Raw genomic sequence first — 27945 nt, 5'->3', positions numbered from 1 at the left:
TCAAGTTCAGGTCTTTTTGTTCGTTCAAGATTCCCATTAGGTGTCCATGTTTATTTAACAGGTGTTTTGTCACTTTGCAGGGAATGGAAACAAGTCATGTGACCCACAACACCTGAGGATTACTGTTAACACTCCATACTGGAAAGAAGTTTGATCTGAACATCTGAAGCAGGAGTTTTGATGAGAGTATTTGTCAGTATTTTCTTGAACACGATTGAAGCAAATAAAATGGAAGAAGAGTAAAACTTTCAGGAGCCCTTTAAAACTTGTGCATTTCATGATCAAAAGTACAAATTATACATTTCCCCTCCACTTAAACATCCAGACATCTCAGTATGATTGACCTCCCAGCAGATTTCAGCACAAACAAAATGTACAATTTAGCTTTATTAAAAAAAATAATCTGAGCACATTATGTCCATCGTGTTTCACTTTGACCGAACCGTTAACAATTACAGTGGATATATGAGAGACAGAAAACCAGACGTAGTTTGCCGTTTTTGTCCATTTGTTTCATCGTTTTATTAATTTTTTTTTGCCATCTCCAGTCAGGTGACAAAGGCCTCGAGTGAACAAAAAAGTTTGCAACTCTACCACCCTCCCCAACCCGATCGAGTCCCTCGGGAAAAAAAAAGAAAAAAAAGGAAACACGCCTCACTGCAAACCGCCTCCCACATTTGGGAAGCCCACACCGCTACACACTCATGCCTCTCAAAATAAAGTATAACACTCCTTTTGTATTTGGGGGGAGAGAGGGGGAGGAGGAGGGAGGGAGGGGGGGGTGGCCAGGGGGCAGCGGGGCGAGCCCTCGACCGCCCCGGTGGACAAGGTGCGAGTGCGCACACACACACACACACACACACGCACGCACACACACCCTCCCTCCCCACCCCGAGGTCTACACAGACAAGAGACTGGCATCACGAGGGGTAAAAATCACTGTAGTTTCCGTTTGTCTTAAAGAGAGGAAGGGAAAAACAAAAAAACTTCTCTTTTCTTGGTTTTAGAGCTTTGACATGCTAGGGTGGACCTCAAGTGCCAATCCCAGCAGTTAGGAGGAAAGAAAATGAGGCTCGTCGAGCCCCAAATCACACGCGGCGGCCATGCTGGGAAGCGGTATGGCTGCTAGAGGGACGGCCTAAACCAGAACTTTAAATCTACAGGGACCACCCGCCCCTCCCACTGCTTCAACAACTCAAAAACTGCACCCTCACCCATTCCCTCTAAAAGGCTTTAGACCCGCTATATTCAAGAATATATATATTAAAAAAAAGGAGAAAAAAAAGAATTATACAAAAGCTAAATCCCGTTGTTATTAAAACATTCAGGAATTTGAGTGGCAAAACCAATACTTCCGAAGGCAAAAAATAAGCAGAAATGAGCAACCGATCGTTATTTTTTGAAATCGTTTTTTATATATAAAGTAGATTGTTGCCAAACAAAACCTCGATGATCAGAGCAGAGGGCCACGCAGCGAGCTGCGGTGGAACTTTTCCCTCAAACAGCAAATGGAAAAGAGAAATGAAAAAAAAAAAAAAAAAAAAGGGGACAGGGAGATGGGGAGGATCAGGGGGAATAAAAATGATGAGCGAAATCACAACAGAATGATTGAGGTTGTCTGTGAAGGCCGACGCTTTGGTGACAGAACCAATGAGAATGCAAGAGACTGGTTGTGGGTGGAGCTTGTTGCCGGGGAAGCCAAGTCCGTCTCCTTATTTGCTGGCCAAGACCTTGGTAGCGACAGCACATTCCTCGCCCATGGCAGCGATGACGGTGACCTGCGGACACACACACACACACACACACACACACACACGGACGGACACACACACACACACGGACACACACACGTTCGAGTCAATCATCTGAAACTTTATACGCAGCTCGCAAGCCTAGCATTTTAACTCCTACCCCGCCCCCATCGTGGGGCACCGTTTGGCTATAAGTGGAAAATGAAATCAAGAATTTGCCGCATCATTATTCACATTTTTCCATGAATACACCCTCAAGGCATCTTGTGACACATGTCATTTAAAAATAAATTTAAAAAAAAAATAAGAAAAACTCACCATGAATTCGTCACCAGCTTCAAACTTTGACTCGATTTCTCTGCCAATTTCGCTGTCGGGGACACGCAGATCCTCCCTAATGTCACCGGTGTCGCTCATCAGGCACATGAAGCCCTCGTTGATGTTAACCAGCTGGGAAGGCGAGGATACAAAGGAAAACATTGCTGTTATTCCAACCTTTAAGGCGCTAAAGAAAGCGCAGCACCGACCAATATATTAAGTCAAATAAAATGACAACAACTAAGCTTTTTTATATATTTTTCTCAGCAAGCAAGTGCCGTTTGGTTATATTTTTTCTTTTGTTCATATGGGAAGATTATATATGTGTGTGTGTGTGTGTGTGTGTGTGTGTGTGTGTGTGTGTACACATCCCCAGGGGGACATTTGTTTGTAGCAGCAGCAAGCAAAGTTACATAGGAGACATACAAATATGTAAAATACTCAATATACACAATACAATAAAATAAAATAGCAGAGCATATTACATTAAGGAAAATTGAAGATGAATAAAAAAAAAATATGTCATGAAAATAGTACCCGTGATCAGATCAAATGGTATCCAGCAGCTCCTAAAATCAATGCTGAGCAAAGAAAAGCCAGACCAGAAGGCTGCGGTCACGTCCTTCCAAAGTCATGCATTCTTTGGTCAACTACTTGTGCGATAAGAGCGCTCGAGGGTTGTTTGGCCGGCCGGCATACCTGGTAATCCAGCCTCTTGATGGAGGGAACATCCATGTTGTGGGTGGAGGGGCACATATCTTCATGCTTCTTGTTGGTGAAGATGTCGATGCCAACCATGTTGACCTTAAAGAGAAGAAAATGTTTATTACAAGGCCATGTCAAGTCGGGCGGGGGTTAATCTGTGCAGAATATGAAGTTTATGAACGCAGCACACAAACCACAGGAAAAATTATGATGCAAAACTTCCAGCTCATGGGAATGCATGGTCTGCAAGGTAGACTGTTTGATCCCTGGTCTCCCCATAGTTTGCGTGCCGAACTGTCCTTGAGCAAGATACAGAACCCCCCTTAGTGTCTTCCCGGGTGCTTTTCAGCAGCCCACTGCTCCGATATTGCTATGGATGGGTTAAATGCAGAGACCAAATTGCATGTACGTATGTATGTAATATGACAAAAAAAGTTTCGTCAAATAAAGGGCGGCTGTAGCTCAGGGAGATGAGAGGTCGTCCCGTTACCACAAGGTAGCCGGTTCGATCCACAGTCCCCCCACAGTCCACACGTTGAAGTGTCTCTGAACATGACACTTAACCCCTCGTTGCTCCCCGGGCGCCTCACAGGGCAGCCCACTGCTCCTTAATCAAGGATGGGTCAAATGCAGAGAAGAATTTCCCCAAGGGGATTAATGAAAGTGTATGTTTCTTTCTTTCTTTTTTCTTCTATTGAAAAACGGATCATAAATTACATATCGTTTCATTTAACAGGAGGTGGCATCAACAAACAAGGTTATTATCCATCGGTGGACAGATCATGAACCATGAAGAAACCAATGCAAATGCCGCCCCACACCGGTTTAGGAAGTGTCAAGTGACGATTAACTTTGAAAATGTATAGCCATAATCTAAATCTGTCCATCTATGCCGAGCCCAACAGGAGGGCAAAGTACATGTGGCAAAACCACAGTATTGATAGAAAAAGAAAAGATAAGGTGACCAACGAATGCTCCAACAAGGACTTTTCAGTTTGTGTTGGTGGTCCCCCGAAGTGGAAAGCGGTGGCGTTTCTGAACACCAGACTCCCGTTAGAAAACTTCTCATGTTACTTTGGCTGGGTTCTGACAGTCCGATAACTCCTGGTTCTCCTTAGTGTCCCTTCCCTCCAGCGGGTCCACCAATCCGGCATGGGTCACCCAGCAGAGAGGAGAAGCTGTGCTCCTGGAGGAGGAGATGCTGCTGCTGCTGCTGCTGCTGCTGCTGCTGCTGCTGCTGCTGCTGCTGCTGCTGGGAGCTGAGCGCTCCTCCTTTCTCCGGAGCGCCGACTGCAGGTCCGAGGCTGCAGGTGAATATTGATCTGGGTCTAGTCCACGTTGGACTGGTCTCTGCTTAAGTCCGAGCTGCATGATGTCATCTGGTTTCACCAGAATCCGACCCGATGGCTCCGAGGAGGAGCCTTAAGAACAACTCCGTAGAAACATATATAGACTGAGACGGATTCAGGACCAGTTAGAAAGTTCACCAGAGACACTTTAGGCAGGAACCACACAGGCAGCTTGAATCAGACTAAGCTGAAATCCGAGAAGCCCAAAGCCGAGCCTCAGGTCTCTGCCATCTTGGACACTGGTCGAGTTTGTATTACCAAATTCCATTTAAAACTTTGCACTGCCACTTAACAGCTGCTCTCATTTTGACGGGGGCCGCGTTACCACAATTTAACTATTTCCATCAATCGCCGAAGACTCAACATTTTTTGTGCTAATTTTATTTAATACATCATGTATGCAATTATATTTACCATTATATTTTTTGGTCTTCTTTTGCAAAGTCTTGCAGCGAAAGCATTTGCCCAACATTTGTCTTTCATAACAAACAAGTGACAACAAACCGCTTGAATTATAAATTGTTGTCATTTTTACCTTGGCATGACCGTGCTTGCCGGTCTTGGAGGTGGACATCTCCACAATTTTGCAGGGGTGTCCCTTCAGCACCACGTACCCGTTCTTACGCAGAGCAGAGCACTGCATGGGGTAGGTGGCGGAGGCGCCAGACTCGCCAACCGTGAAGTCAAGATCGGGATCTGACATGGTGCGATGGGGTCAGCAGTGCTGCAAGAGATATTTACAGATCTCAGTATGGAACACAGAACAAATATGCGGAACAAATGAGCTGGACTCTTAACTGATAGAATGTTGTGCAGAATAATCCTGAGGTTGATGCATGTGATGTAAATTAAAACTATCTCCTGATGGTGGTTTATAGATGTACATCTAGAGTAGAAAGCAACAGATTTGGGATTTAGAGACTGACTCGAACGTCCCATCAAAAATTGTTGACAATCACAAAAACAACATCTGGCAGGGATTTAAAGTGTTAAAATGTTTGATGTGTACACAACAGCTGTTGGAATCAAAACACAGCTGGCTCTAGATATCAAAACAATAATAAAGGAATAAAACAAAATCAGATCCTCACATTGTCGTTCACCAATCAAGGCTGTACATGAATAAACACATAAGTAAGATTTGTCCCCCCCTCTGAAAAAAAACAATGATTTCTGCAAACAAAAATATAAATTTACGGTCTCAATTTTTCGCAGTTGTTGTGGGTTAAATGCCAGTTTAATGGCCTTCTTTCTCTGGGCGAGTGCAGCCTTCTCAGGGCCCCAAACTGTGGACTAGATTATCGCGAGATCTCGGAAAAAGTAGCACCCTCATGATCTGCAGAAAACAAAACAAAGTCTAAATATTTAAGTGTAAAACAACTTGCCCCTCCGACTCACTACGAGGCTACTTTCAAGCCGAGCAATAATCTATTTTTTTTTTAAAAAATGTTGGCAAACATTCATCTTGACAAAAACAGCATGAGCTAATTGCTAAAACACAAATAGCCTAAAATACATTAAAGATAAACACAAATATGTGCTCTTTGATGGATTAAAAGGGGTCCTTTAAGTATTAAAAATAAATACAAATACGACAGCTAGCGCGAGCGAGTTAGCTGGCCTGGAGTCTACCAGAGCAACAGCGACAGTTAAACAATAACGTCACGTATAAACATATATACACACACACACTTGTATTTTTCGATTTAAAATACCTTTATTAGACTAAATAGCCTCGTTAGGACGGACTGACACCGCCGTGAGGTTTATAAATCGGCTACCGGGCGCTGCCGCACACACAAAAAACCGTTATGTTAGCTCACGCGCAGCTAACCGTCCATTCAGCCTAGTACCATTTTTAAAAAGGTGTTTTTTTTTAACGCTCGGTCGAAGGCAGTTGCTGCTCGCGAGGCCCTTTGTGTTTCAAACTGTCGACATCTTAAACGGTCCGATGACGTATGGACCGTTCGCTTCACATTTTGCAGAAAACACGTTGTGGACATTAGTGGGGAGAATGACAAGCGTTATTCCGAAGGCCTCTTGTCCCTTTGATTAAACCCTGGTAACACGGGCACCCACACCCTTGCCCTGCGACCGCCTCCAGACCACTGAGAAATTAAAATAACGACTCCCGCTGTGGCTCGGAGCGCCGCGCGCGCACCGTAGCACGTCCGAAACCGTTATCGGTTCACTTAAAAAGCCGTTAGGTGCCCCATTTATCCCCCTAAAGGCAGAAACACGCGCCATGGCACACTTACCTTCCAAGAAAAAAAGAGGACCGAGTGTGCGCACGCGCGGCCAACTTTACTGCAGCACCCGTAGACGGGAGATGGGAGGGGTGGCGTTTATGTTTTCCGGTGGCGGCCGGGCAGAAAGGGTTGCCAGGTCTGACTTAATCAAACATGGCAACCACGTCAGCGGCGGCTCTCGGACACCGGGGGACGTCCGCAGGGAGAGACGCGTCTCTCGGGCTCCTCAAGAAGAGTTGGGGGGCCCCTGTCCCACTAGAAATCATCTTTTACTGAAGTAAAAGTAGCAATATTACAGTGTATAAGTACTTGCTTAAACATACATTGTCATACAATATACATGTTATACAACTATTTAAATTACTTTGCAGAGTAAACGTAGCTATCCCATGGAGCAACATATACACACAAAATAAGAAGCTGTGGAAGAAATATTCTTTTACTCAAGTAAAAGGAGCAATATCACGGTGTAAAAATACTTTATTGAACATAAACTGTCAGACAGAGCTGGTAAAGTATGTAGTTTAGATAATTACAGCAAATGCCTTTGCCATCATTCTGTCAAAAAGCTGTATTATAGATTATCTGAGTTTATTGACTCCACAGATAATGGGCTTCAAAGTTAAACATGACACTAACTTGTGTGTATATATGCTTTAAAATAAATTGTGATCAAATATGGAGGTCAAAACTCATCTGTTTCTTATGTAATCAAAGTGTCTCAGCCCCATTTGGGGTCAGCAATGATGCACGACAAGGGAGGATTTTGTCCCCAGTTCTTTATAATTTATATATGTATGATCTGGCAAAGCAATTAAAAGCATGTAATACCGGGTGCATGATTGTCAATAATCTTAGTCCATATAGTACTGGTCTCCAGCTCCATACCAGCTCCTGCTAGTTTATTTAACGTTTTATATTATATGGACCTTTAGTCTTAAATAAAGTTTGATTGATTTTTTTAAAATTGATTTTCATACAAATACATATGGAATAAACTAATTTACTCAAGCATGTAAGTATTTGCATCAAATATATATAATCTGTGAATATAATGCATATTTATTTACTGTAACATAACTTTAGTGATATAGACAAAAGGTTGTGGAGAATGCCTTTGAGGTCCTTTCTTCCCAGTAGAGGATGTGGAGGCGTGCTCCTGTGTTGTGTACTCCATGTGTTCTGCACATAATGTCCTGCAGAGGACAACCCAAACCACTGCAGGGAGCGTACCGGTTGGAGAGGTGGAGCCACTGCCAGATCTGGGAAGAACTGCTGCCAGTAACTCAGCGAGAGAGGCCTTCAGGGTGAGGCAGGCCTTCACATCCTCATCTCTGCTGAAGGACCTGTCCCATTGCCAAACACCGTGGAATGCCCAAGCACGTCCAAAACGGCTCTTTTAAGAGCCACCCACACTTTTCTACTGAGCAAACCTGCTGCAATACTACTTATTTACTTACTTAAATAAAACTCCCTCTTCCATTCTAGAGCAAAAACAAGTTATCATAGTAGAAGTTAGTTTTGTACCCTGGTCTCTGGAAGATTACTATATAATTCTGCATTAAGTTTAATTGACATCACAGATGATCAATAGCAGATACTTGCAGCACTCGCGCTGCAGCCATATTGATCTTTTCCGTATAAGTGAACCAGACTGTTGTACTTCTTAACGAAGTGAGTACAAGTGTGTGGGATTTTTTTTTCTACGAATTCAATATCATTTGTGTATTATGTTTTTTTTCCTACGCACCACAGTGTGCAATACATGTTGTTGAAATATCAAAATTGATCACTTTCATTCTGTTTTTTTTATTATTATTAACGATTGCAAGTGATCCACAGTGCCGGAACGTTGCGGTCCAGATCCAGTGGGAAGAAAGCGAGTGAAGCAGGAAGTGTTGCTGTACAAGGAGAGGACATTTATTTTGAAGAGTTTCAAACATCACAGATGTGTGTCACCAGATTGAGGTCGTCTTTTGACTGATTCCAGTGATTCAGACAAGGTGAAAACATACACTCACATGCATGTCACACACCTGTGCACACACCTGTTCACACACACACACACACACACACACACACACACTCGGAGGCTGGCAGCCGTACATACGTTCACAGTCTTGATACGTACAAAAATTGAAATACAAATACAAATAATACCACAATAAAAACATTGTTTTTTTGTTTTGTTTTTAGAAATTCTCATAGCTATGTTCTCTATTGTGTAGAAAGACAACTAAGCTATAATAAGTGTTGTTTTTTTTGTCTTTCTCTAAAATGATCAGTAAGATATAACGAAAATTCTTACGGTATATATATATTTATATATATATATATCTTTTTTTATTTTTTTATCTACGGTCTCGCACACTGACCTTTATTCACAGGGTGCTGATTAATGCTAACATCCTGCACATGTAGAAGGCTTCGGCTGGCCGATCACCTTTAAGGTCAATGAAGAAAACCAAATATCAAGTAAAAGGTGAACCGCTTTCCTCTCTCGCAGCCCCGATCACAATCCCACAATCGTCGGCGTTTACGGAGACCGTCGCCAACCCAGCGAAACAGATTAATAAAAATAGAAAAACATCCGCAAAGTGATGCTGAGCTCGTCCCGCTCGCTCTTTATATAAGCTGCTCTGGGTGTGAGCATCAACAACAAAGAAACTAAAATATATATTTAATGGTAAACTTGTAATTATCCAGTGTACAATCTTGACTTAATCGTGAGATAAAAAAGCCCACATGCGTTCAAAAAACTTTCACTTTACAGCTCAGTGTTTGTGAGGAAAGAAACAACCTAAAAAGACAAAAAGAAACTCCTCGGGACTCGTGTAGAAAGTTTGACTCTCGGCGTGCAGCTTCTACAGTCAGACAAGTCCGTGTATTGCCTTAAAAACGTACAATTCATAACAAGTGACGACAGGTAAAACGTGTATGTCACCATGCAAAAAATGCACAACTTAAACAGTGATGAACTACGGAGAAAAAGAGTGCCAACCAAACGTTTGTGCAAGTTTTCGCTCGTCACAAAAGAACAAAACGCTTTCCCGTCTGAGAGAAACAGAAGGAGGCGTGAGAAGAAAAAAAAAAGACTGTTATCATTATTTTTTTCTTCTTTTCCAGTGTCCTCATCTACTTTTTAACATCAAGGTGAGTATTTACAGCGTACACACAACAGCAGGGACAGGAAGAAGTGGAGAGAAACAAACAAAGCGCAGAAAAACCTCCAGAGGTTTGGCGATTACCGAACGCCAAGTTCTTCTTTTGCGAGAAACGACGTGAAGATCTTTTGTTATTGTGTTGCTGTTGCAGCAATAATACAATATCTACAACCTTCCTTTCCCCCGCTCCCAGAAACAACAGCAGGACGGAGTGGCTGAAACCAACCGTACGGCGTCTTCAGGGCGAGTACAAAATGTCTGATTTCCCCCGTGACTCTCGTTGCTTTTTATGTGGGTTTTCTTTTTCTTCTTCTTCCCTCTGCTAAAGGGGGAAGGTGTTTCAGCAGCAGCGCTCGAAGTGAGTGTTCACACTGCGAGCGACACCGTCATCGAGTCCGTTCACTTCCTCCAGACTATTGGGTGACGACCAGCGGAAACAACGTGCAACTATTCCGGGTTTCAACGGATTCTAGATGGAACGTTTTGCTTCAGACAGCCTGGAAGGTTTTTGCTACAAGATGTTTAGTCTCGAAAACATCGACTGAGATTCTGTGGTCACGAGCGGTTTCAGACGACGACTACAACGAGGACCGTGATATTTAGAAGCTGAATTCGACATCTCGTTGGATCGCGCTGGATCCTTCTTAGAAAAGCTTGAAAATGACGTGCGTATCACTTTAAGTTTATTGTTTTGTTTCTGTGAAGGTCCTAAATGCATGGACGCGAAACAATAAAATCTTTTTTAAAAGGTGCAAAATTAGTCCAATAAAGTAAGTTTTGCTACTTAGTAGTTTGCGCTAGCTAGTAGTTTCGCTAGCTAGTAGTTTCGCTAGCTAGTAGTTTTGCTACTTAGTAGTTTCGCTAGCTAGTAGTTTTGCTAGCTAGTAGTTTTGCTAGCTAGTAGTTTTGCTACTTAGTAGTTTTGCTACTTAGTAGTTTTGCTACCTGAAACATTGATTGAGATCAGTCGTCACGAGTGTTTTAGACGACGACTACAACGAGGACTGTGATATTCAGAAGCTGATTTGACGTCTCGTCAGTGGCATCGTGCTGAATTCTTCTTAAAAAAGCTTGAAAATGACATGTGTCCACTTTACGTTTTTTGTTTTATTTCTGTGAAGGTCTTCAATGCATTAACATGAAACAATAAAATCTCTTTTTTTTTTTAAAGGTGCAAAAACCAGTCCAATAAAGTCTAAATCTGCGCGACAGCTGTACAATTCTGGTTTGAGGCTCGTCAGATTGTCCGATGATGAATGTCAAACGCTCGATTGAAGCTCTCCACCCTAACTGAAAGTAGCTCGTCGGTGACACTTCAATTGCAAAGCTTTGCAAAGTGACCTTGAGGTAAAGGTTTCAGCCGTGGCTTCACGCTGTCGTGTTAGAAACCCACTTTCTTTTTTTTAAAGAAAGGGCTTTTTTCAACAGTTCTCTAAAAGACTACAAGTTCCTTTAAGAACCATTTCAACTGACTTAAATCCAGAGTTTTCTCCTTCCATTGACGCTACGTTTAATAACCGGTTCGCTCACTATCACACAGAGCGGTAGAAGAGGATTCGAGTGGTACTCGCAGTGTGAACACCCGGTAAAAACTCGTTAATGTGCTACACAGAGAACTTCTCCACGGCGCCCCGTCCAGTCGAATGGGGACAAAAAAAAGGCTCCTCGGCAGGATGTCAGTGTCCTTTTTAAAGCCTTGATCAAGACCCTTGAGAACAACCGTCTGCCCAATCCAACGGCCTGCGGGGAAGGCGGAGTCAGCGACACCATCCATGAGGCCTGCAGCGCCCCCTAGAGTTGGAGGGTATCTTTACGGGAATGGAGGGGGAGGGAGGGGGGCTCAAACGTCCATTCAGCGGCTCGTTGATTTCCTCCACACACACACACACACGCACACAAACACACACACACAAAGAGAGAGAGTCCTCCGTCTCTCTTGATGTCAGGGCGATGTTCAGAGTGAAGGAGAAGAAGTTGTCGGTCGGAGGAGGAAGGTTACCAGTTCATCATGGAGCTTCTGTTGAGGGTCATGAAGAAGACTTGACTGCTGCCTCCAGAACGCACCGAGGCAAAGAAAACCTGCAGGAAACAGAGACGGACGGCGTTAAAGCACCTGATGTGATGTGGTTTATTTATCCATCTATTGATTTTCTCAATAATGGTCACGCCCCAATGTTGAACCATGTGTGAGATGTGTGAAATAATAGTAAATGGAGTTTAATTTAACATATTTAAAATAAATGAATACAAGTTTTATATGGTGAATCCTTCAAATGACAACAAAGTTGTTTGGTCTCATTGAAACCTGATTTATTAGAGCACAAAAACACTTGTTAGGACATTTCTTCACATATTTACGTAGTTTCGTTACCTAGTTTAACTGCTACGTAAGAGTTTTGCGACGTAGTTTTGCTACTTAGTACTTTCGCTACTTAGTACTTTCGCTACTTAGTAGTTTCGCTACCTAATAGTTTCGCAACTTGGTAGTTTCGCAATTTAGTAGTTTTGCTACCTAATAGTTTCGCAACTTCGTAGTTTCGCAACTTCGTAGTTTCGCTACTTCGTAGTTTCGCTACTTCGTAGTTTCGCTACTTCGTAGTTTCGCTACTTCGTAGTTTCGCTACTTCGTAGTTTCGCTATTTCGTAGTTTCGCTACTTCGTAGTTACGTAATTTTGTTACGTAGTTTCACGTGTCCAGGTGTCCAGGTGTCCAGGTGTCCTCACACTCACCTTGTCGTTCCTCTCCGACAGAAACTTCAGTCGCTGAGCTCGCTTGTGCATGAAAACTCCGTCGAGGTGTCCCGTCTCCACGGAGCGGATCTCAATGGCCTTCTCTCCCCAGCCCATGATCTGGTTGGAGTGGATGTAGGCTGCAGAGACAGAAGAGGGCACGAACAGACACACACAAACACACGCACACGCACACACACACACACACACACACAGAGGGGGATTGGACAGGAGAAGACTCAAAACCAGTCTCACACCCAAGCCAGTCACACACTGAGGCCTCCGCCTCACCTCCAGGGAGATTATTGCAGCAGTTTCTGACTGATTTGAACGGTCGTGAACTCTTGGATTTGGGCGTCGGGACGGCGTGGACAGGCTGCTCGCTGGGTTTCCATTGGATGTGGTCAGTATTTGATATAAATGAATAACGCGAGCACCATCGACTGACGCTGGTGGTTTGAACTTTGCATGTCGAGCCCCAGGTTTAAGTGAAGTTGTTTGCATGTTTTTTTGTGTGCTTCAAGTGGTTCACTAGTGGGACACTTTTGATGTGAAGCATCAGCAGCAGGACATGTTTGGGTATATTTTAACACGCAAAGGAGAGGAAATGCGGGGTGGGGGCGGGCTTGGCTGTGAGAAACTCTGGTCTCTGGTAGTAAAAATAAATAAATAATTACACACACACACAAACATGTTAACAGGAGATGATGTCCACACGCAGAACACAGCCAAACATACATGTTTAATCAATCAGGATATTGTACACCGACATCTGAGAATCGAGAGAGCGAAGGGCGGATGGAAAAGACACAACGCCGAGGCTTCGATCGACTCGGATCATAAGATCCAAGATCCATCCTTGATGTGCTCGAGTCTCCTCTTTCTGTGCCAATAAATGATACGTTGATTTAGATGCATTGCATTTTTTATCTTTAAAATACCTTGTAAGTTGTTTTTAGAGCTCACGCAATCAAGGATGAACGTGTGGATATTACAAGAGAAACACACAAACAACCCCCCAACCCCACACACACACACACACACACACAAACATATAAAATCATAGTATTTTAAAAAAGAAGCTGTGTGTTAGTTCCGCAGCTCATGCAGGAGATGGATGTTCAACACGTGACATTCAAGAGATACTCCGAATTTTTGGGTTGTAAATATTTGGTCAACTCACCTGTTAAAGTGATGAGAACATATGACAGAAACTCTCCAATAGATCGCCACTCTCCAGTGCTTCATGACAACGCTTTCTCTATTTTTTAGAGCTCTTTGCATCTCATACTTCAAATTCCTCTTTTATTTATTGTTATAAATAGCATTGCAGGCTATCTATTGACATATTTTGGTCACAATTCTTAAAAAAGAAACACATTTAAGGAAAATTTAAGTTAAAACATGAATATCGGCCAATTTTATATTCTTTTAACTGCGAAAAACTTATAAATGACGATAATGATATATTGTGGTGTTATTTCCCCTTCATTTACCAAAATAAAAGCCCCGGCCAGGTTCTCGTTCAACAAAGTGTTAGCATGAAGCAACAGAGCGGTTCGGTTCTCACGTGGACGCTTTTGGGCTCCGAACTTTATGTTTTCATCACGTCGCCAAATACAGTTGAACAGTCTGTTCAACCTTCCCCCCCAAAAAAACCCTGTGGCGCTCCTTTAGAGCAGGTAATGAAACAGGTGAGGCTACAGTCTGGGCTTCTCGTTTAGAGGTGCAACTGAAAGCAGAAGGCAGGAGGAGAGAGAGGAGTGTTGCTTTGAACGGAGGAGGTGTGGTAGATAGTAGTGAGGGTGAAAAGATGATCTGCTGACACCGCGTACAGGAGGTCAGAGGTCAGGGATCAGGGGGGGAGAAGCGAGCTGATTTGGTTGACGTACCGACGGAGGTGGGCATCTCGCCCCACTGCAGCACCACGTCTTTGGTGATGCGTCCGTAGGTGTTGACGTAGACGCCCTCGTCCTCGTAGCACAGCAGCATCTCCATGCCGTCCGTCTTGGGCAGAACCACGATGGCGTGCGGGGTCACCTGACCCTGAATCTGCCGGGGCGACACACGGGGGAGGGGTGGGGGGTTGGAGGGGGAGTTTGGGCAGGGGATTAGGAGCTGCCGTGAGTTCACAAGGCTGGGTGGTGAGGTGGAAGGGGGGGGGTCTGGACACACCCTCCCTCCACCCCGCACACACCCCCCTCCCCCACCGTCCCCACCCTCGAGAGAGAAGAAACTGCTGCAACAATGGAGTCTCCCGCCACACGAGCAACGGCGCGATTCACGGCTGCATGAAGCAACGTGAGGCGCCGGCTGTGGTTACGTCTCCTTCCACCATCCATCTCTTACTGGAACCAGACCACACGCTCACTCTCATTCATTTATTTATTGACTCACTCACTCACCCATTAAGGCAGTTGAAACAATAATGTTCTCATCTGTCCATTCAGCCATTAAGGCAGACGATCAATCATTTTCTCCTCCATTCACTCACTCATTAGGGCAGCCGATCAACCATTTTCTCATCATTCACTCATTTATTCACTCACTCATTCATTCAGTCATCCATTAAGGCAGCCGATCAATCGTTTCATTCAGTCACGCGTTCATTAATTCATGTTTTTTCAATCACTTCATCTCACTGAATTAAAACGTAAATAAAAAAGTAACATGTTCTGTTGATATAACAGACACACACACACTCGCTCGCACCCACACGCACACACACACACTAACATGTGAGGGGATGTAGATGTCGTAGGGGTTTCCGGAGTCCACGTCGATGACGTGGAAGCCGACGCTGGAGCCGTAGATGACCTTTAACCTCTGGCCCTCCTCCACGGTCAGGTCCACCAGCTGGGGGCGGTGCTGCAGGTCAGTGAAGGACTGAGGGGGAAGAACAGCAGAGCGTTCAAACACTTTGAGGTAACGACAACGAAGAAAACGCACACAACTACCAACTGACGGCGACACAACAACGTAAAAAAAGTGTCAAGTCAAAGTTATCTAAAAAAAAAGGAAGCCCATTTCCACCACAAAAAAAAAAAAAAAAAAAATTAAGACCAAAGAAAAAAAGAATTTAAAAAAAGAGTTGATCTTTTTTTTTGGGGGGTCCTAATAATTCTTAATTTTTTTTTGGTCCAAATTTTTTTTTCTTTTTTTCGCGGAAATGGGCTTCCATAAAAAAGAGAAAATAGACGATGACGTTAAAATTCCAATTTAAAAAAGATAATTTGCAACTGTACCGTACAACTATATAACATTGTGTCAGCACCGCTTTTACCTATGTTACGGGTAAAATTACTTCCTTACTAAAGTAGGTAGAAGTTACTCCAAATTATGGAGGCAAAATGTCCCTTCACTGCAAAAACTAAAAAAAAATTTTTTGTTCCCCATTGAGTCCTAAAAGTCAGACTTTCTTCATGTGGTTTTGATATTTTCAAAAAGTTTCCAATTCAAATGAACTTCTTTTCGTAATTTTGCAAAATCAAGTAAAAGAAATATTGATTTTTGTGTTTAAATTGATCTGTTTTATTTGTTGGATGACTTCATTTATTTATTTTTAAGCCCCCTTTTTTGTAAAATATATCCTGTATCTCAGTGAGTCCATATCGTGGACAAATAAACTATAAATAAATAAACTTCCATCTTGTTGTTTACATCTCCTCAACCACCTCAGGTGCATCCCGACGCGTCTCACCTTGAAGGCCATAAACTTGTGATAAGGTTTCGGCGCCCAGGCGTAGATCTCCACGGCGTTCTTCAGAGCAATCACCAAAAACTTGATTCTCTCGTACTTCACTGAAGAAAGAGAGCAGATCCGCGTAAAGTCAAATTACGCTCGACCAATGTGAAAAAAATCTGATGTTTGTTGCTTTGTACATTTTACATTTGGTATTAACAACATGGTTAATTAATAAAGAGGAAATCCACCATAAACCCAAACTACAACTCGGTGTCCCCAAATTGTAGGTTAAGGTCCCCACGATGCGGGTGTGTGAACATGTTTACGTCCCCACAATGCGGGTGTGTGAACATGTTTAGGTCCCCACGATGCGGGTGTGTGAACATGTTTAGGTCCCCACAATGAGGGTGTGAGAACATTTAGGTCCCCCATAACGCATGAAGCGAATTATCTCACCGACTTTGTAGTGCACGCAGCCCTCCAGCTCCCCGACGGTGATCCAACCCTGTTTCTTCTCCACCTCGGGGTCGTTGTGTAATATCCTGTTCCTCAGCCAGGACAGGTAGTAAACACGCAGCTTGTTCTTCTTCCCTGGTGAGAGAAAGAAAATAACAACATTAAATCTGTGAATCCTTTTAGGCGTAGACGCCGCTCGTCAAATGTGACTTAGTTTTGCAGTGAAAGATCTGTGACTGTACGTTTTCAAAATAATCTGATCAGCGGATGTTTTATTTTTAAAGACACGCAGAGAGAAAAGTGTCAAAAATAGAAATCTCCGTCTTTAAATTCACGACCAAAGTGTGAGGACTTTTTGTATGAATATAGATATTTTACTTTAGAAAAAAAATCTAGTACTACATTGTGAAAATAAAAAAGTACAATATTTCCATCTGATCTGCAGAAGTATAAAGTTGCATACAATGCAAAAACACTCAGATACAAGTACTGCAAAGAAGTACAGTCAAAAGTACAATATGTACCTCTGAGATGTAGCAAAAAAAGTACAATGTTTACATTTGAGATGCAGAAGTATAAAGTTGCATGAAATGAAAAAACACCCGAGTACAAGTACCTCGACCGAAGCACAGTACCTGGTGTACCTGAGACTCACCTGAGATGGTGACCAGCACGTTGAGGCCCTCCAGGACGTCCATCTGCTGAAAGCGCCGTCGATTGATGAGGTTGTAAACTTTTCCCTGACCGCTCCGATCCAGCAGCATCAGGCCGTTCTCCGTCCCCACCAGTAGATTCACTCCTACACACACACACACACACACACACACACACACACACACGTTTGTTTAACCATCCTTGTGGGTTCACGGTGATAATACCTCCGTTGTGAAGTCGTCTCACCCCACAGAGCCGCACAGAGGATCTCAGAGTTGAAGCGCTTCTTGTATTTGCGTATCTCTGGCGTGTCGCTGTGCGGCCGGATGTTGGTCGGGTTGACGTTGACCACGGAGATCTTGCGGGCCTCGTTGAGCCTCGCCTGCTCCTGCTCGTGCTTCAGCAGCTCGTCGGAGAACAGCGCTGCAGCACAACGCGACACATTATCGTTACGCGGGGACCTCATATAACCTGGGGCATTTGAATGCACCACGACCGCGGAGGGATGAATGTTATATGGTCGAAATGTGAGGTTTGTATTGTCTTTCTTTTAAGACATTTGTCAAGTAAATAATAAAAAACATTCAATTTAAAGTTACTACGAGGAACTCTCATGTTGCATTGGTTCTGGCGACCCCTGTGGACAAAAGTGGTAGTGTTTCCGAGCACCAGACTTAATACAAACAATTTAGCTCAATATGAAGTAACGTCTTGTATCAACAAAAGTATACATTCACATAAATTGGAAATATAAGTAACTAAAATGTATACTATAGTATTGATGTAGCTATTATATTCGTGTATGCATATTTATACTTTCTACCAGGTACAAAGTTTCAATTTTATATATAATAATAATAACAATAATAATGAAAATAATAATACAATAAAAATATATTATAATCATAAAGGAATATACAATAAAAAAATATAATAATATAAATGTATATTATTAATAATACCATTAATATATATATATATGAATATATATATATAATTATAATAATAATAAAAATAGAAATAACACCTTTTTTTAAATGTCTAATAATAATAAAAATACAACTTTTAAACAACTCTATGCCCCACAGTGCATGTTTTTAAATAGAGAAAATCTGAGAAATAAACCTAATTTTGTGCTGCAGAATGTTGTTTTTCTTCCGGTTAATTGTTTCAATAGCCGTCTGTATTCATCTTGTGTCCTAAAAAAAACTACCTGAGGCCGAGATGTTGTCATCGTCGTCGGTCGGGGACGTCCCGTACACCCTCGGGTCTACGAAGGGAGTGAAGGAAGACTTGGAGCCTCCGCTGCTTCCCATCGCGTACTGCAGATCACAGAAACACAGATCAGTCAGCCACACGTTGGTCTGGCGGCTCGTCAGTTTCGGGAAAAAGAAACAGGAAAACAGTTGAAATAAATGGAAACATCGGAGCGTTCGGTGCTTTTTGAGTTTCATTCTCGTGTCTTGGTGATGAAAAACCCTTTTTGGATTCATTCCACTTTCATCAGCATCGACGTTTTCACTTCAACTCTCAGCGTTTCTTTTATTTTGTCAGCCTCCTGCATCATGTGATCAGGACACTTTTCTGGATCAGAAGCTGGAAAACTGAGAGATAGAAGTGTGTGTATGTGTGTGTGTGTGGATGGAAATAACGAGCGGAGCAGGAAGGAAAGGAATCCATGTTTGTTCCATCTGATGGGAAAAACACTGGAGGTCAAGCTAAAAAGAAATAAACAGGGCAGGAAATTAAAGGGGCCACATGTTGTCGTTTATAATTTTCCTGCTTAGAGTCTCATTTCCTATAAACTCTGTTTCTCCTTGTTGCAAAGAAAACGAGGAGAGCTGCAGGTCAACAAGTCAACTGGGGGACACATTAATTACATTATTTTACAATACAAATAGCTGAATAACTGAAGCCGTTATCTCCCACCGGACTCCATTCGCAAAAACAGTGATTTTACCTCACGTAACACTGGAGTTGCTGGTCTACTTCTGCCTTCATCAACTTGTTTTTTTTTGTCACTGTGGGACTTAGGTGAATCTTAACTAGCCCGTTAAAATACCAAAGTCACACAATAACACAAACTAACTAACCGATGGAGGCAGAAGTAGAGCAGCAGCTCTTGTGTTCTGTGAGGTAAAATCACTGTTTTTGTGAATGGAGTCTGGTGGTAGATCTGACATCAAGGAAAAGAGGTAAAAATACTGATATTTATTATTTTTGGTGGCTAAAATACGTCCAAAGAAGTACTTTGCTCGGCTGCCGTGCTGATACTCCATCTACTGTACTAATACACTGACTATGAAGAAGTACCTCATACAGCCACACTTCTAAACACCACAACTATCACTCGCCGCTGGTAATTTCCCACCCTGATGGAGGACCAGTTGGTGACGGGTTTGTGGGCAGGTGGGGTGTGACTGGTGGGTGGAGAGGGTGTGGGGGGTTCAGGGGTCAGGTGACAGGGTGCTGGTCTATTAGGATCAGGTGTGGGGGTGGGGGTGGATTTTGGGTGGGGGGCAGACAGTTGGGTGCCGCTCCACCTACTTGGGCCCCAGAGGCGTCGCCTGGGGAGAGCAGGGGGGAGGTGCTTTGCTGCAACAAATCAGGGAGATTGGCGTTGGCGGGGAACAGAATGGCGTTGGCGGGGAAGCCGTTGCTGGCGGCGGAGCTCCGCCTCCGCCCCCCTTGCTTCTGGAAAGAGAGAGACAGTGGCGGGCTACTGTGCAGCGAGGCTGTCATGTGACTGACAGGTCAGGTGATGGGAGGGAGGAACCTTCCTTTAGGGAAGGGAGCCGGTCGGCACCGATGGAAGTTAATGTTTTCTGCTGTTTTTGTGGTATTTTTCGGCTCAACGCAACATATTTGATAGCTAGACGGGCTTCCGGGGATCGCAGACTCCTGATTTAGGCTCCTGGATTCGGATCTCCTCCAAAATTTAATGGCTTCTTTCTCGGCCCATGATTCACCCTTCCACCAAATTTCATGAGCGTCAGGCCGGTACATTTCGAGAAATCACGAGTCAAGACAGAAAATGAATCAGCAAGACTTTTGATGCAACGAAATACGTAAAAATTGCAAAACTTTGCAGCTTTTCTTAATCTTTTAGTCCAGTAAACGTAGCTTTGGGATTTCCAAATGCTTGTCAGACAAAATAAGAAATCTGAATAAATATCAAATTGTGCTTTGGGAAACTATTCCCAGCACTATTTGATGTTCAACCAATCAATCCGCCAGAAAGTCCAGAAAATCTTTTAGTGGACAGACGCATAAAAAGATAAACCAGCGCCAGAAAGACTGTCGGGTGAGGCTCCGGTCCCTCGGGTCAAAGGTCAGCGCCGACTCACCTCGCGCATCATCAGGGTGCCGTCCTGGGAGCTGTTCCCGTACGAGTCGTCGTGGCCGTCGTTGAGACCTGCCATCATGCCGAAGGCCTCGCTGCCTTGACTCGCCGCTGGCCTGAAAGAGAAAAAACGCCAACAGTTTTACAACATATTCTTTTCAATGTGTTGTTCCTCCAACATTACCCAGGAAGCAGGAAACACTCCCACTCACATGATGCGTGGGATGTCGCTGACGGCCACGCTGCCGTCATTAGCCCCGCCCTCTCCCTCCTCGTCCTCGCTGCTGTGGGAGTCCTCGCTGGACGACGAGTAGTCCGTCACCTTGACGGGCGGGCGGCTGGTCTCCTCGCCCTGCCGGAGCTCCCGCAGCTCTTTGGCCAGAGCCGTCAGATCCTGAGAGGACGGACGAGACCGCCGAGAGAGTCAACGGCACGAAGACATCTCTGCCGACTGATGTTTATGTTTCTTTCATGCAATTTTTTTTTTTTTTGCACAGGATTTTTAAATAAATGTGTCAGTCTCATTCTCTGTGTTCTGGAAACATCATTAAACGCAATACAGGATTATTTCATTAATATATATATATATTGTAGTATTTGTAAAAAAAATAAGCAAAATCTACAGAATAAAATTGAATAAAATTAAAATATTAATACATTTTTAATGCGTGTTACTGTCTGTAATCAAACTTTTCACCCTGAAATCATTTCAGCATCAGAAAATATGCAGCTTAAAACAAAAAAAACAAGCAGGAGAGGCTTTGTTTTAACTATTTGTGGCACAAGCTGTTAGTGCGTACATGTATGTCACATGACTGAGTGTCTGTATGGAGGAGGTGGGGGGCTCATGCCTCAGTGCAGGGGGCCAGGGGTCAAAGGTCAGGGACTTTTAAATTCATCCTGTGTGACTTCAGCAGCAAAGAGGGTCTGTGCATGTGAGAGGTTAAGACACAGGAAGTGGATAAGAGTGGGAGGGCTGGGGGTGTGTGTGTGGGGGGGAGGAGGAAGAGGAGGAGGGGGAAGGGGAGGGGTATCTTACCAACTCCTCCTGATGAGAGAGAGAGGAGATAAAATGGGAGAAAGAGGAAGAGATAAAGTGTGGCTGTAAATGAAACATGAGCGCAGAGATGTCTGAGGTGATAACAGGAAGTAAAGTGGACGAGATGAGAGGAAGACATGAATCCTACAGGAACTGATCACCCATCAGTCAGCTGGGTGAGAGTGAGGGAGACGGGGGAGGGAGGGAGAGAGAGAGAAAGAGAGAGGGAGGAAGGAGGAGAAATGTCACTGACCTCGTCTACAGCTTTCCTATAGCTCTGAAGGACGATGAAAGGAGGGATGGAGGACAGGATGAGAGAGGAGAGAGGGAAGGAGGAGGAAAAGAGAGGAAGAGAGAAAGAAGAGGATAGAGAAAGAGAGAACGAGGAGGAGAGCGAAAGAGGAGGAGAAAGGAAGAGGTGGAGAGGAAGAGGAGAAGAGGAAGAGGAGAGTGAACATGAACAGTAACGTCGTTAGTTCAGAGTGTTTGTCTGTTTACGTTTTCTCCAACATCCTCTAATGTTCATTTCATCAATGTTTAATCAGTGTATATTTTGTGTATCTGTGTGTGTGTGTGTGTGTGTGTGTGTGTGTGCATGTTTGTGTGAACTCACTGCAGGCCTGCTGGGTCGTGTCTCTCTGCCGTCATCTTTGGTCTCGTGGGATGAAGGTGTCGAGCCTTCAGTCTTAGCGGCTGAGTTACCTGAACACACACACACAAACACACACAACGCACACACACACACACACACACACACACACAGAGAAACAGTGAGATTAAAATAAAACATTTTCAAAAAATAAGAACTTTTTTTATGAAAGTTGGGTCATTATTTGTACATTGATGTGTGTGTGTGTGTGTGTGTGTGTGTGTGTGTGTGCGTGTGCGTGTGCGTGTGTGTGTGTGTGTGTGTGCACCTCGCTCGTTGGAGCCCCCCTGGGAGCTCGGGGTGCTCGAGCTGGAGGAGCTGCCGCTGCTCGTCCTCTTCAGGGGCGTCTCCATGGACATGTCGGTCCTCCTCAGGTCGGGGTTGCTACGAAAAACACAAACACAGCGATGCCTCGTTCACTGAGCTGCGTCTGGGTGTGTGTGTCTGTGTGTGTCTGTGTGTGTGTCTGTGTGTGTGTGTACCTGGCCCGTATGAGGTGAGCTCCGGGTCGAGGTCCGAGGCCGGGTCCGTTCCCAGGAGAGTGTTTCCTGACCAGCGCAGGAGAGATGGAGGTCGTCCTCTGAGGAACCTGGAGGACACACGGCAGAACCCAGCGGGTCAGAACCTCAGCAGAACCACAGGAACACGGGCCGGTTCTCCATGATACTGTCACTTTAAAGGAACCTTTCGGGGGCTCAAGTTTAGGAACAGCTTTTCTAAATCCGTGGAGAATTTTACAAATACAAATTTCAAATATGTGTAAAACTAAATTCCCTCAGAAGTTTATATTTTAATAGAATATAAATGTTTTAGTAGAATATAAATACATTCTAGAAGAAAATCAATACATTTTATTACAATATAAATATATTTTTGTAGAATATAAATATATTTATTTTAGTAGAATATAAACATATTTTTTATTACAATATAAATATATTTTTGTAGAATTTAAAAATGTTTTATTGGAATTTAAAAAATAAAAAAATAAGTCATGTTTACTGTCTTTCCAGGAAGATCTTAGAAAGTTAATCATAAAAATAAATAAATATAAATATAAAACAAAACTTAAATCATAACCTCTAAAATATGTTTTAAATTTAAATAAAATATATGTATTATTGTTTTTGCAGAATATTTAGTCAAGATATATACATAAATATAATATAATTGCAAATAATAATTCTATAGATATATATACACACATACATATACACATAAATAAAACACACAACGCATCGGGAGAGACTCCCGAAAGAGACAGAAAATAAAAGCACAGAAAAGAAAACAGAATTAAGACAAAGAAATAAAGAGTCAACACACACACACACACACGGGCAAGAACACACACACGGCTGGCGGCATGCAGAGACCTTCGGCGGCATGTCGTCGTCCTGCCGCAGCCAGGAGCTGCGGTCCAGCTTGTCGAGGGGGGGCGCCAGGCGGGAGAGGGACGGGGGAGGAGGGGTGTCGGAGGTGGGGTCGGAGTTCTGCCGGGGCATGGGAGGCCGGGAGGGGGAGGGCGACGCCGAGGAGGAGGAGGACACGCCGTGGGGGTCGTACAGAGACTGGGACCCCGACAGACCGTGACTCTTCACCTGCACCAGGTGAGCCATCTGGACACACACACACACACACACACACACACACGAGCAGGAAACAGGCAGGAGTGAGGAGGAGGAGGGGGAGGAGGAAGAGGAGAATCAGGACGCGCTCACACAATGCGATCGAGATGAAGCAGGAGGAAGAGGAGACGAAGAAGAAGAAGAAGAAGAAGAAGAAGAAGAACCACACAACTCCAGGGTGCGTTCACAGGCAGACGTGTTATTCGGTTCAGCTACAACTCTGCCGAGTCTTCAACTGCATTCTCTCTCCTGACCACCAGGGGGAGACTCCTCTGGTTGTATAGAAGTCTAAGCTTCATGTGTTAAAGCTGCATTCTCTCTCCTGACCACCAGGGGGCGACTCCTCTGGTTGTATAGAAGTCTAAGCTTCATGTGTTAAAGATGGATTATCTCTACTGACCACCTGGGATCTGAGAATATATATATATAACTTCATCTACCATCGTCCTGTTGTCAGTGTAAACAGTGTTAGCTCCTTTATTTAGCCAAGCGGGACTGTGCTAACAGCTAACAGCTAACAGCTAGCTAACACTAACTTGCGCTCCTTCTGCCGATTTTAACAAGCATTTGTTGTTCACAGATCTCACGGATCTGAAAACAGCGACATTGTTTCTAGGGATGTGAGTTTGTGTGGCATGCTAACACACACACACACACACACACGCACGGACACACACACACAGAAACACACACATAAGCAGGACGCAGGACACACACCTGGGGTTCGACGGAGCGGTGCATCGGCGGGGTCCGGGCCTGCTGGATGCCGCCGCTGCTGAAGGACTCGGAGCGCGGCGGCAGCGACGGGTCCGAGATCCGGTTGGAGACTTTGTGCTGCAACGCAGGAGAAGTCTGTCTGTTCATCTTATAATGCTCCTCCACCTAACACACACACACACACACACACACACACACACACACACACACACACACATAAGACCCTCAAAGCGGTGAGAATTTGGTTTTGGTACGTCGAGGATAAAACAGGATTGGGAGTTTATTAGTGTAATTATCATTACTATCATAATTGTGATTGTTATTATTATGAAGACGACTGGTGAAGTATACGGCATTTATTGATTGAAATAGAGCTTCTGGTCTTTTATTTTAAGCGTTGATTTTCATAATTTTAGTGCAGATAAAACTTTAGATTTAAATTTGCCTTCGAAATCACCGGATGGATATTTTGTTCCTTCACACTGCAGCTAAATATTCTGCTGCTGGAGAAGAAAACTACAAAGCAATACAAATAAATGAGAGAACTAAGAACGTTGTGTGATGAGTATTCGCTCCTCTAAAGCTAAATGGACGGCCTGGGAGGCCGCGGTGAGGGGAGATTAGGGGATTTAGCTGCAGCTGCTCTCCATCCGGCCAGCAGAGGGCGGCCCGGGGATCTGCCCCAGATGAGTGCCTGTTCACTGGGGAGGGGCGCGAGGGCTTTTTAAAGGGCCTCGATCTATTATTCTCCCTTTGGAAATGTTGTACGACAGTCATGAATATTATTTTAAGTAGAATTTGATCACCTGAAGTTAGGAATCGTTGTGTTTTCATTCATTTAAAATGAGCTCTTCTGATCTAGATTTGACCAGGTTATCATTCATTATTTTAATATTTTCAAGTTAAACTTATTTATTTGATTTTTTATTTCAACTCACACTTATCTCCTTATTTGTCGGTGTGAACAAATTTTATTGTTATTTAAATTATAATTTTTCCATCAAATTAAAATCGAAAAAAATGTATGAAATGATTTTAATTCACTTATTATATTGTATTTAAGTTGAAATATTAATTAGGTTTTATTGTGATTGTAAAGTTTGATTGATGTGGCCTCTCCTTGCTTCTACAGTAAAGTTAAATAAAAGCAATAAACACATTAAAAAAAAGAAAGACAAATGAAAGACTTGGATTTGAAAAGGACAGTGTGCACACTGGCCCTTTAAGAGAATCCTGAACAGGAAGTGAACCAAACAAAACCTGTAATATTAAGCAGATTGAAGTTAGTACCTGTTAGATATATTATCCCCTCACACCACATCATGCAACGAGCTCTTGTTAACATTTAGAAGAAGCCCAGACCAAGAAAGTATTCTCAACTCTCCAAGAAATAACCGTTATTTCTCATGTTTTATCATAAATACGGTGATAAAACCACCAGACTGACAGCAAAAGAAAGGAGGAGAGACCAGTGTCAGTGACCTGTAAAATGTAAAGTGAAGGTTAAAACATCAAGAGGATGAAACGTTATCGTGCAGAGGAGGAAACATGACGAAAAGATTAAAAGAGAAGAAGGTTGTTATTTCCTTTTCTGGGGAAAAAATATAAAATCTGCATTGAAGAAGTTAATGCATGTGAGTCCACCTGGTTAGAGAAATAAAATTAAAAAAAAGGTGATTAAGGAGGAAATCCCTCCAGCAGCCGGGGGTTAGTGAAGCAGAGGGAGTGAAGCGGCGGTCCGTCCTCCCACTGACCCGGCGGCTGGGGCTCCGCCCCCTGAAGTCGGGGCGCCCCTCGAGGCTCTCCCTCCTGGCGCCGGGCCTCCTGTCGGGGCTCCTCCCGTGGACCTGCCGCCGCAGCTCCGGCGGCGGCACGCAGGTGACGCGGATCTGAGGCACGTGCAGGTGACTCCTGGTGGGACTGTCGTGGGCCGGGTAGGACGGGGGGCGGCGGCGGCGGCGCCGGGGTTTGTAACCGGGGAGCAGGAGGAGGTTGCCCAGGTTGACCTCGCGCGTCCCCCTGAAGGAGTGGTACTTCTTGGGGGGGACGCGGGGCGAGTTGCTCTGAGCTCGACGCATCACCTGGAGAGCGAGGCGAGTGTGTTTTTTTTACGAGACAAGCAGGTGGACGGTGCAACGCGCCTCCCCTGGCGGCCATTTTGGATGTTCCAAGATCAACGTTGATCGATTAAAAACATATGTTATATTTCTATAAATCTAATTGATTTTCTGTTTGACTAATGGTGCTGAACAATGTATCTGCTCAGTTAGACAGTTTTTTAATATTACGCTTTTGCAGTCGTTATTATATTGTACGGAGGATGAAATCTGTCAAAATAAAATATTTATAAATAAATGAAAATGTCAATAAATGTACATATATCTATTAATGAACTGATATAATGTGATGTATGTGATGTATTTCTGTTTTAATTTGCATCTTTATCTATTCACTTGTGTATTATAGAATTAATTTTCGTTAATTTTGACTTTTTTTGTTGCATTAATTATATCTGATTATGACAGATTTTGTCCTCCATCAACACTTCTGTGACATAAAACATACAGGAGGAATTTCACAGCACATTCATTATTGTCCCGTTGCTGCACCTAAAGAAAAGTGACCAGAAGGCGGTTAAAAGATGAGGATCCTGCAGGTGAAGTACAGCTGACACCTGGAGGAAAGAAAACTAAAACAAAGACAACAAAAACTAACAACCGGCCTTTAATTCAAACCAACTGGTCATGGTGTGTTTGTTGTTATTATGTAACCATTATGCACATCTGTTTGTGTTTAAAACCCACATGTTTTTAATCCTTATGCAGATCAGTTTGGGAATAATTCAGTATTACATCTTAATTCTTGAAAAGTGAATATTGAATCCTCTAGATTTCAGCAACCTATTGAAACAAACTGCATTTCAGGATTTTTTTTTGGAGGCATCTAAGTAAGAAAAAGTGACGTTTTCTAAGGTGTAGAATGAAAATAGTGAAATAAAGCGTGCGCGCACCTCTTTGGCCCAGGCCGGCTTGTCGTTGGCGCTGGGCGCTTGGTCCTTGTAGTGGTACAGCTGCTTCTTGTCCTGCGGCGGCCGCTGAGGGTCCTGCTGCTGCTGCTGCTGCAGCGACACCAGGTACGCTCGCTCCTGCTGCAGCTGCCTCTGCAGCCGCTCGGCCTGCCGCTGCTCCTCGATCTGCTTCCTCTTGTACTCCTGCACGCCACCAACAAGACGGGCGGGAGGTTAGCGGGGGAGGGAAGTCGTGGAAGTGAAGTGCATCGTGCGTCTACTCGTTGAGGGTGATGAACATATTTCTGCGCCATATAAGACCTTTTATAGGAACAGCTTCTCATGCATCATCACATTTAAGTTATCACAGTTTACAGATGGAGACGGTTGTTTTCCAAAGGACACACATATATACACTCAAAATGAAAACACAACTTACGACATAAAAACTTTTTTGTGAGTCAAAATTAGGAAATATATTTGACTGTTTTTTAAAAAGTGACC

General features: G+C 43.6%; 2 protein-coding genes across 9 annotated transcripts in view; both read right to left on the bottom strand.

Annotated features, from left to right (window-relative positions):
• Positions 1-490: 490 nt before the first annotated feature.
• On the bottom strand, positions 491-6534 carry eif5a (eukaryotic translation initiation factor 5A). Of its 2 annotated transcripts, none has more exons than XM_068581739.1 (5): positions 6382-6534; positions 4659-4847; positions 2769-2873; positions 2070-2201; positions 491-1778 (listed from the first exon to the last, which is right to left on the bottom strand). In XM_068581739.1, the coding sequence occupies exons 2-5, from the start codon at positions 4824-4826 to the stop codon at positions 1713-1715; spliced, it is 471 nt and encodes a 156-aa protein (XP_068437840.1). In that variant the 5' UTR covers positions 4827-4847; positions 6382-6534; the 3' UTR covers positions 491-1712. The 2 variants fall into 2 exon arrangements, with proteins under 2 accessions (XP_068437840.1, XP_068437841.1); XM_068581740.1 differs by lacking the exon at positions 6382-6534 and adding an exon at positions 5215-5802.
• A 1736-nt stretch (positions 6535-8270) lies between these two features.
• The window catches only part of tnikb (TRAF2 and NCK interacting kinase b), a 42157-nt gene continuing 22482 nt past the window's right edge, over positions 8271-27945 (bottom strand). For 3 of the 7 annotated variants that reach the window (XM_068582002.1, XM_068582004.1, XM_068582005.1), the window contains 17 exons: positions 27445-27645; positions 24435-24599; positions 23466-23708; positions 22575-22681; positions 22361-22476; positions 22057-22145; positions 20617-20798; positions 20409-20520; positions 18275-18383; positions 17308-17484; positions 17063-17206; positions 16408-16542; positions 15967-16067; positions 15003-15152; positions 14159-14318; positions 12267-12406; positions 8271-11615 (listed from right to left, as the gene is read on the bottom strand). In XM_068582002.1, coding sequence (XP_068438103.1) covers positions 11532-11615; positions 12267-12406; positions 14159-14318; positions 15003-15152; positions 15967-16067; positions 16408-16542; positions 17063-17206; positions 17308-17484; positions 18275-18383; positions 20409-20520; positions 20617-20798; positions 22057-22145; positions 22361-22476; positions 22575-22681; positions 23466-23708; positions 24435-24599; positions 27445-27645 — 2415 coding nt within the window. In that variant the 3' untranslated portion in view covers positions 8271-11531. Of the gene's footprint in view, positions 11616-12266; positions 12407-14158; positions 14319-15002; positions 15153-15966; positions 16068-16407; positions 16543-17062; positions 17207-17307; positions 17485-18274; positions 18384-20408; positions 20521-20616; positions 20799-22056; positions 22146-22360; positions 22477-22574; positions 22682-23465; positions 23709-24434; positions 24600-26188; positions 26516-27444; positions 27646-27945 lie in introns of all 7 variants that reach the window. The other 4 variants (XM_068582008.1, XM_068582003.1, XM_068582007.1 and 1 more) reach the window with 4 other exon arrangements.

Source organism: Clinocottus analis, unplaced genomic scaffold (assembly GCF_023055335.1).
Source record: "Clinocottus analis isolate CAN_PGR_092001 unplaced genomic scaffold, fCliAna1.0.p SCAF_18, whole genome shotgun sequence".
NCBI lineage: Eukaryota > Metazoa > Chordata > Actinopteri > Perciformes > Cottidae > Clinocottus > Clinocottus analis.
Note: the sequence above shows the minus strand (reverse complement) of the source record. Positions and strands in the feature narration are given on the sequence as shown.